At 42.3% G+C, this 10,337-nt stretch overlaps 1 protein-coding gene across 1 annotated transcript in view; it reads right to left on the bottom strand.

Moving 5' to 3' along the window:
• Positions 1–4,400: 4,400 nt before the first annotated feature.
• Positions 4,401–10,337, bottom strand: part of LOC131552435 (CUB and sushi domain-containing protein 1-like) — a 165,714-nt gene continuing 159,777 nt past the window's right edge. Inside the window, exons 54-58 of the mRNA XM_058796222.1 lie at positions 9,865–9,977; positions 9,534–9,621; positions 9,232–9,364; positions 8,880–8,936; positions 4,401–6,785 (exon numbers count right to left, since the gene is read on the bottom strand). Coding sequence (XP_058652205.1) covers positions 6,626–6,785; positions 8,880–8,936; positions 9,232–9,364; positions 9,534–9,621; positions 9,865–9,977 — 551 coding nt within the window. The 3' untranslated portion in view covers positions 4,401–6,625. The remainder of the gene's footprint in view (positions 6,786–8,879; positions 8,937–9,231; positions 9,365–9,533; positions 9,622–9,864; positions 9,978–10,337) is intronic.

Here is a 10,337-nt window from a genome sequence, read left to right as displayed (position 1 = left end):
GGCTGTCGCGAGGAGCATGAGTTCTGGGAACCAGGTCCTGTTGGGCCAATATGGAGCCACTAACAAGACCTCCCTGATCTTGCACAGTGTCTGTGCTAGCAGGCTCACTGGGGGGAACGCATATTTGCGCAGGCCCTGGGGCTAGCTGTGTGCCAGTGCATCCGTGCCGAGCGTTGCCTTGGACAGGGAGTAGAACCACTGGCAGTGGGTGGTTCCTGGAGATGCAAACAGGTCTACCTGAGCAGCTCCGAACCGACTCCAAATCAGCTGGACCGCCTGGGGATGGAGTCTCCACTCCCCAGGGAGTGCTGCTCGAGACAGCTCGTCGGCCGCCTGATTGAACACTCCTGGGATGTGGATGACACGAAGGGACCTCAGATGCTTCTGACTCCAGAGGAGGAGGTGGCGGGCGAGTTGCGACATGCGACGGGAGCGTAAACCGCCTTGCTGGTTGATATACGCAACGGTCGCAGTGTTGTCCGTACGGACCAGAACATCCTTGCCCCGAAGGTGCCCTCTGAGGCGGCTCAAGGCAATGCGTACTGCCAGCAACTCGAGGCAATTGATATGCCAACGCAGTTGGGGACCCGTCCCTGACACTGCGTGCCTGTTGTACGTGGCTTCCCAGTTTCTGTGGGACCGCCGTCCTGCCTGATAAAGTCTTGAGGCAGTGCAGCACCGACTGAGCACGTTCCTGGGTGAGGAGTGCTGTCTGGTTGACCGAATCCAACTCCATGCCGAGAAAAGAGATCCTCTGTGTTGGCACGAGTTTGCTCTTTTCCCAGTTGACCCGAAGACCCAACTGGCTGAGGTGCCTGAGCACCAGGTCCCTGTGTGCGCACAACTGCTCTTGAGATTGTGCAAGTATGAGCCAGTCGTCGAGGTAGTTGAGGATGCGCACACCCCATTCTCTCAGGGGAACAAGGGGTGACTTTCTGTGACTTTGATGAAGACACGAGGCGAAAGGGACAGCCTCAAGGGCAGGACCTTGTACTGATATGCCCGACCCTCAAACGCGAATCGCAGGAATGGCCTGTGTCGCGGGAGAATCGAGACATGAAAGTACGCGTCCTTCAAGTCGATCGCTGCACACCAATCTAGGGGACAGACGCACTCAAAAACGCGTTTCTGCGTCAACATTTTGAACGGCATCTTGTGAAGTGCACGGTTCAAAACTCGCAGATCCAAGATCGGTCGTAACACACCGCTTTTCTTGGGCACAATGAAGTAAGGGCTGTAAAACCCCGACCTCATATCGGCTGGAGGGACCGGCTCTATCGCGTCCTTCGCCAGCAGGACTGCAATTTCCGCACGCAAGACAGGGGCATCGACGGCCTTGACTGAAGTGAACCGCATGCCCCTGAACTTGGGGGGACACCGGGTGAACTGAATCGCGCAGCCGAGTCTGATGGTCCGCAGGAGCCACCGAGACGGACTGGGGAGCGCTAGCCAGGCTCCGAGAGACCGTACCAGCGGGACCAACGGGGCCACTGACGTACCTGTGGTGGGGCAGCAAGGTGGAACACAGGCCTGGAACACCGGCCCGGAGCCTGTGATGGCCTGGCCTGTGATGGCGGGGGGCGGGGTCTGGGTGTGCAGTGTAACACTCACCTGATTCCTCCTTGTGAGGGAGGAAACACAGGAACCCGGCTTGTGACAGCCCGGCGTGTGACGACTTGAAGCGGGGACTCGAGTGCTACCGCCCTTACCTGGTTCCACGAATGGGCAGGAGGGGTGCTCTTGGGCAACCCACTGCTGCCTGCTGGCGAGAGAGGAGGAGGGAATTGATCCCGTGATGCACGATTCACCACTCTCCTTCTCTTGAGACCCAGAGATTGAGGAAACTGCTCTTTTATTGATGTTTTGGGTATCGCTGGCTGCTGGGCCAGCGGCAGAACAAAAACAAAACGAAACAAAAGATTCTCCACCCGGCCCTCCTCCAGGGGAGGAAGTGGTGCGGTCAACATCTCCCGACGAGCAGTCTCCTCCATCCCTGGGTCGCCCGTCTCAGGGCCTCTTGCACTTGCACTTGCCGCCAGGTTTGGCGGGGGCCTGGACGGGCTGGGCGTCCTGCCTGTGACCGGCTCCACGATTTGTTTTGGGCAGTGAAAGGTGCCTTCCACGATCTTGTAAGCTCCTCATGCACTTCCGGAAAGAATGGCACCGGAGAAACCACTCATCCAGCCGCAGTGGAGGATTCCACATGAGCCAGACATTCTCGGCGGCCCGGGAAAGCATAGCCGTCATCTCTGGGTCTGGCTCGGACAACGCTACCACACCCGAAGGGGGCAACGCAGCCGGGTCGTCATCCCCGGAGAGAGAGGGCTCGCCCTCCGATGCAGCGATCGACATCTGGTCATCAGAGGGGACACCGAAGGAAACGCGTGGTGCACTCTGTCCAGCAGAGGGCCCAGCGCGCTCCTTCGGCAGCTCCACCGGCAGCTCCACCGGCTGCAGAGTGCTTGAGGGGTGAGTAACTCCTCTTGGGGAAGCCCTCACTGTCACCCTCAGATCACCTCTGACTCCACCAGATACAGCGCCGCCCCAGGAACGAACGCTGGATCGTGGCAGAGGCAGAGGGACTCTGCCATGTTTGACATCTGTTATGGAGTCTATTATGCAACTCCGAGATGGTCATGTCCCCACAAGAAGAACATGAACCATCCACAAAAGCTTCCTCAGCGTGCTGAATGCCCAGACACGCGAGGCAGCGATCGTGACCGTCCTGAGGCGCCAGGAAACGACCACACCCAGAAACGCACGGGTGATAAGACATCTTTAAAAAGACGCGATCACCCGTGTTACTCTTTTAGAGAAATTGCTCTTTCAGAGAAATGCTCTTTTAGTGCTGAAGCACGCAGGGGAGCTGGCCACCGCACACTCCTAGTGTGGCTGTCAGCAGAAGACGAACTTTCTCTCCCGCCCGACGTGACCACCACTGCTGCGCCGTAACGCCCGCACTCACTTGCAGAACACTCTCTGTGGAAGGGGAGCTGTAGCTTCACCACTACCGCTCGGCTCCGAAGCGAAAGGATGAATTAATGCGGTGCACCTGCTGCCTCTTATACTCACGCTGTGATCAGCGGCAGCTGGATGCAATGATCGCATGCCAATGTCCACTCGAAGTGGATTGGTCTCTCTGGCGAGATCCCAATTCGTCGGTCATCCGACGTGACTCGGAGTGACCGACTGAAAGGGAACTGATGTTTCCTGCAGGCTTTAGATTCGTAGAATATCAAATAATTCCATAACTTTTATTTTTCACTCTGCTTCAGCTTTAACCCTCTTCCTCTACCAGAATGTGTGTGTGTGTGTGTGTGTGTGTGTGCACTGGTATTCACTACATTCTGGGGACCAAATGTACCCACAAGGATAGTACTACCAGAAAATGTTGACCTTGTGTGGTCCCCATGAGGAAACAAGCTTATAAATCATACAGAACAAAGTTTTTTTTTTTTTTTTTTAATCTAAAAAGCTTTGTGTGAGCAGTGGTTTAGTGGTAGGGTTAGGTTAAGGGGATAGAAAATACAGTTTGTACAGTAGAGAAAAAAAACAACAACAACAAAAAAGGTTTTTGGAAATGTAAGCTGTTCTTGCAGCTCGCTGTTCTAAATTAAATAATTTGGATGATGACAGGAATCTTTTACATGTTAATGACATTAATTAGGAGTCGTTTGCAAGGCAGAGAACTGAAACCATTCATTTGCGCGCAAGTTCAAGATAATTTGCGATTCATAAATTTCACATCTGAAAGAGGCGCGTACGTGCATTTTCTGTACGTACATTCATTTTATGAATCACATGTACGCATATTCGAGAAATGATCGTAAGATCAATTTTAGGAAGGTTTCTGCGCAACATTTTATAAATGAGGCCCTGGGTCACTACTCAGCAGTGTATTTTATTTTGAGCTTATATATACAGTAGCTAGTATTTTCTCTGTATTTTTTTTTATTCACTATCAGTAGGGTGATTTCAGGGATATATTAATGGCTAAATGTGTCACAATTTACCTGAATTCATGCCTATATATTTTTAAAATTCTGATTTCATGAGGCATTACATCAGTGGTTTTCAAACCTCTCCATGGAGTACCCCCAGCACTGCACATTTTTTATCTGACACACCCATTTCAGATCTTGCAGTCTCCACTAATTGCAGTCTCCACTAATGAGCTGATGAGTTCAACCAGGTGTGATAGATGAGGGAGACATACAAAATGTGCAGGACAGGTTTGAGAACCACTGCATTACATTTTGTATAGAATGCAAAATATTTAAATCCCCTACTTACAAGCATACCATGCTAGTGAATTCCAGTCAGATACAGTATACGTCAAGAAATTCACAGAAGAAAAACAGAAAGAGCACTTTTAGAAAAAGTTTAATATTTATCTCAAATAATACTTTTCAAAATATTTGTCATTTAACAATCTGCAGTACAGTTCTCTAGGGTTCATGATTTTGCTCACGTCAAAGAACACATACGAGCTGAATATTTCATAAAAGCTCGTATATATTGACATTTGTTGGAAAATTTGAAACCATAGATATATACTTATGGGTAGATAAACAATTAATTTACATTTTTATACAGTAAAAACATTTATTTTAACAATTTTACCTACATTAATCAAAAAAGTACAGCATATTTAATAATTTTACAAATTCTGCATAAAAAATATATTTCTGTACAAAAACATCTTTTGCACCTACTTCAAGTCAGCAGCACATGATCGAATGACAATGGTGAGTAGCACGATTGTTGGTCTGAATGCAGTTTTACAGCTCGACAGTCGCAAAACTATTTTACAGTCGTGAGGAAACAAAACTGTACAAAACGCAACTGAACAAAGAAACATTATTGCAGCAAGCCTGAGAAAAGGCAAGACGTGGATCATCCGCAGTGTGAGAAAACCCACACCGCCCTTTTACTGCCAACGGGCCGAAATGGTTCGATCGGAGAGCATGACTCAACGGAACACATCCAAACGCATTTGGAAACAAAACGTGGTTTTGACTGAAAATACAATCAACGTGGAAATGATATGATATCCGACAGCAAGCCTACAACAATGTCATTGTGCACATTTTATGCTCGATGTGTAGCGTGCAAGTGCATATGGTAACACAGCATTGAGAAAACATCAGGCATCACGTTGTTCACGTGGAAAAATGGGAGCACTTACAGGTTTAGCACATGCACTGGAATCAGCGTGGTCATGACATTTAAATCACAGTGAATATGCACCCCAGCAGCCCTACGCACTTCATCTAGGTTAATGTACTAATGATATGGGTCATTGGGAACCGGTGTGGCCCGGTCATGCTTCTGAATCTAATAAGGCAGTGTTTCTTTGAGAGTAAGTTTGATCTTAACCCCGCTGATTTTGTGTCTCTAATGGGCACGGGAGATGCACACTGGTTCGGAAAAAGGAGGAATGGAAAAATAATAATAATAATAAAAAAAGCATCAACTTGTGGGCTCAGATAAATCTTGTATAGGCATCCACACAGAGCTGATGAATGAACTCAAAATCTGCGCCATCAACATACAGTCATGTTCTGCACAAGAGGTATATTTGATATGTAATGAAAGCAAATTGGTGATACGGCAAATTGGTGAGTAAAGCTATTATGATTTCAAACGTAAAAATGAAATGTAATTTGTCAGCATACGCTAGTCCAAGCGAGTGATCCGACACCCCACGAAGGAACAGTACAACATGTGCGTGACGTGGTGTACGATGAATGCATTAAAAAGCAATCAAAAATGATGATCGTAAGTTTCAATTGTGTCCTTATCACCTTGTAAACATAAACAGAACCTCATTTCAAAAATAAATTCAGTCTCTCTTGATAGCCGTAGCATGACATCATGCTCTCTATGGATGTGGGTTTATGTTTATATACATATGGTCAATAAAACCCTGTATATAATTTTTTGTTTCTTCCAATACATTGATTTCATATCCATTTCATACTAGTGCAAAATTTGTGCGATAAAGTTTATTCTCCTTTTCAACGCAGCGGTTGAGTTCCGTCCTCCACCCGGAGGTGAGCGTCTCTCCTTTGAGCTTGTAGCGTTTTGTCACCTTCTAGGTGGAGATCTATTAAGTGTGCTAAGCCACAGTAGTCCAGTTGCTTTCTTGTTTTGTGGTTTGTCTTCACTGAAGAAAATACATAGTGTCAACAACTTTGTGGCGTTCAAAGACACTTCAGCATCTTTCCCAGGAAGTCTTTTAAGGGGGAATACATAAAAAAAGATAAAAGCAAAAAAAACCTTCATCCTTTAAGTGCCACGTACGGTACAGATCCCAGAATGAATGTTGACCTTAGTTCTGGCCGAACATGCGTCAAGTGAGCTTCTTTCTTTGAAAAATCTTTTTTCTTTGATGTTTTTTTTTTTTTTCTGGGGTTTTGTTGTTGTTGGGGCTTTTTTTTTGTTTTGTTTTTTTCTGTAAAAAACATAGTCATCAGTTTTATTTTGTCCATTTTAAGCTTGTGATAAAAGTAAGTCGCATCTGTAGCAAAGTGCAGTCAGTCGTAAAGGAGTATTGGCGTCTGGTACCCACTGCTCCGCTGCTTACCCATGAGGCCGGTCGGTCCAGAGCTGATAATAAAGGCTATACTACTGTGCAGACTGTATTGAGGGTCGTATCAAACCTCACAGCCTTTGCCTCTGTTGGCTTCATGTTTGTATCATACATGGGATTCTCAAATGAAGCTTGTCCATTAGTGTTCTCGTGACCTGCATATCCGTTGTACTGAACTTTTGGTCTTGTTCTGGAAAGGAGAAAAAACAAAGACGGCAAACGATTAAGAGGAATAAGGACTTCTTTCAAAGCCAAAACACAAATGTATTCATTTGTTTACATTTATTACAACAAATTCCAGTGTCATTTTCAATTACGGAAGAACAACATAAACATTAGACATGTTAGATAAAACCTAAAACTAAAGAACACGATGTCCTCATCCAACAATGGGAAGTGACAAATGTGTTAGCCGGGTTAAATTACTAATTTAGGACAGGAAAATAGAGTATGAAAATTTTTCATTCAAAAACAGTTAGAGAAGCAGTTCATCACAAAATTAAAATTTGGGCATTTACTCACCCTCATGTCATTTCCACCCTATACATTCTTACATGAAATGCATTATATAAGTAGTCCATATGGAAATATCCTTACTTACATGGAACACTGTACTTCACAATGCATTTTGGTCAACTTGACATTTTTACGCAACACTGTATTAAAAATGCAAAATAATTTTATTTCCAAGAATATGTCACTTGCTTGAATTAAAAATGTAATGTGACAAACGCAATGAGGTCAGGTGATAATGTGGCATACTACTGCTTAAAACATTTATGGTGGAATAATGCCTATGGAATACTAGCATACTGTGGAGTAAATGCTGAATTATTGCATACTTTTCTTCCAAATAGTACAGATTTTAGCATTATGCTGCATTGTCAAGCATTGCTGTGCTTGTCACATGACAAATTCTTTTGCATTTTATTTTAATTTTGAGTAAAACTCTTGGCTGATCTGATCAAATATTGAATTACTTTCAAGTCATTTAGCATACTGAAATGTGATATCAAATTGAGTGCATTGTGTTTTTCCATTCCAAGTGCATTATGCTCTGTTGTATAATGCATTCTGGCAAATGTAGTTGATAATCTAGGCAATGTTGGGGAAAGTTACTTTTGCGTTACTTTCACGTTACTTTTTAAAAATGAGCAGGGCTTGATTTTTTTATAATATAATAAATTCTGTTTATAGCAAATGTAAAAGCCCTTTCACACCAAAAAGTGTAATGAATTAACCTCAGGCTGAAGGAAAAGTACACTCTTCAGCAATAAAAACAAACAAAAAAAAAAAAAACAATGAAGCACAATTGTTAGTTTATCTAAAGTTATTTTTGCTTATTAGTATGGTTGAACTGGATCATCAAAGGTCAGCAGCAAAGACATTGGTTAATAAAATGGGATTAGATACACTTGTGTTATTTAACATATTTAATTATTGCAGGTTTGCTCATATTCTGAGTTTGCATTTCACTGTTTTAATTCATTTTGATGAATACTAAATCTATTTTTTTTTTTTTTTTTGCGAGTGGGATGAATAAATGCACATTCACATTTAGTCTACAACTACAGTAACATCATATTCACACAGCGCACACAACGCCTCTGTACTTCCGATTTCTCCCAATATGGGGACAGGAGACTTGTCAGTCAATAAATGGGAAAACAAAGTAACTGTATATTTTCTTGTAAAGTAAAAAGTAATGCGTTACTTTACTAGTTACTTGACAAAAGTAATCTGATTATGTAACTCGCGTTACTTGTAATGCGTTACCCCAACACTGAATCTAGGTATTCTATATGGTAATATGCTATTTGTAAAAAATTTCAACTGGAAATTTTGCTGCTTCTTACAAACAGTAATAAAAAAACAAAAAAAACCACTGACTTCTTGATTATCTAAATTTTGAATACTGTAACTGATTCCTAGGCTTGCTTGGATGATTCATGATCTTGCTCAATTGTACAGTCTAAATCTAAATAAATGACCTACATCCTGTTCCCAATTCATATTTCCACTGACTAACATCAGACACAATTCTCATGATATTCTGGTGGCAAATGCACACAAACAGAAATAAGCAGGATGACTTTTAGTTGGTCAAATTAGGCTTGACAGAAATGACATCTAATATGGGACTACAACAGTATGGAAGTCACTTCTTTTCCCATAATTCCTGCACTCTGCCCTGCTTTAGATGAGATGAGCAAATAAAATGCAGACAATGAAGGTGTGGCTGTAAAGCGTTCGTCGCCTGTGGCATTAGCTTCCGGTGACTTACCTGGAGGCGGCCAGGTCTTTGGGTCTCTCATTGTCATCTGTGCCTTGTGATAGAGCCCTGCCAATTTTTTTTATTATTTTAATATCGGGGAACTGTCATGCTTCATGACAACTTTGTCACATTGTTTTATTTGTGTAGGAAAACTCCCTTGCTCCTTTTTTTAACATTGCCTTGATTTTAACTCAGTGGCATTTTAAGAGATTTTAATTGCTAATATCAGTAGGCAGATGCAATATCGGTCACAATTACTGGCTTGGCAAAGGAGTTTCCTATCACTACAGTGACACAATGCCAATTCACATTCATTACGGACAAATAACATCAACACACTGCTAAAGTCAGCTGCTCTTACCTGTGTTTGTAGAGGTAAAAGGCAAACCCTGATAAAATAAGCGCAAAGAAGGGCACTAGAATGGCAGCTGCCACAGAACTGCTGTTTGTGCCGTAGTAAGGATTAGACGGATCCATATCTGTGGTAATAAGACCTGAGGGAAAATTCAGAATAAACTATTTGAAATTACCACCTGCCTGAAAATCTGTCTAGAATCATAAATTAAATAAGCATTAAATCTATAAACATTATACATTTTATTATATTCATTTACTTTTCATGATTTGAAAGGCAAAGAGAAACTATGAAATGAAATAATCTACCTTGTCTTGTTAACTGAAACTTCCCAAAATCCTTGCTGTGAATGTGCCCTTGGTAAACAAACATTTTTTTCTCCGTTTCTGTTGTAACCTATACAAAAAAAATAGACATTAAAGATATAACAGCAAAAAAAAAAAAAAAAAAAAGCTTTTTAATATATAGCCCTATTTTGCCAAAGCAATGACTTTCAAATGTATTACTAGACTGCCGAAGATAAAGATAATATTAAATATAATATAATATAAAACTTGCAATGCAAGATTGCAAATGACATGCACAGTATAAAATACAATGCTTTATTAATTTGATTATTACCACGTTTGTAATACTCACATATCCATCCATTGCCCAGTTATCGTTTTTGAATTTGCTAAAATATTGTTCTGTTGGTCCTCTTATCTGGTAAACTTTTAATAATAGATGATTTTCTTCTTTCTTGTAAGTTCCTGCAAAACAACCCAAGAAAAAAAAAAAACAAACAAAAAAAAAAAAACAACCACAACAACATTATAAGGAAATAATTAACTGAAATAACCAACAATATCCATCACATGGAATTTCTTTTATAAACCTGCATTTGTAATGCTTTTCTGTTTATTTTTGGTCTAGGACTAGGAAGTAGGGCAAAGGAAAACATATTTGGGAAATGCGGAAAGCATCCATAGCTATCAAGCCAGCTCAATTCATCTGAGAAATTGGATGTAATCTCAGCACTGAAGTAATAAGATGCAATGCTAATTCAATTATTTACTCTCCATCTCCCATCAAAGTAAGAAAATCCTTGTCTTTCAGCATGTTTAATATGT

This window comes from Onychostoma macrolepis, chromosome 13, assembly GCF_012432095.1.
Source record: "Onychostoma macrolepis isolate SWU-2019 chromosome 13, ASM1243209v1, whole genome shotgun sequence".
In the NCBI taxonomy this organism is placed as follows: Eukaryota; Metazoa; Chordata; class Actinopteri; order Cypriniformes; family Cyprinidae; genus Onychostoma; species Onychostoma macrolepis.
This window is presented reverse-complemented; position numbering and strand designations above follow the sequence as displayed.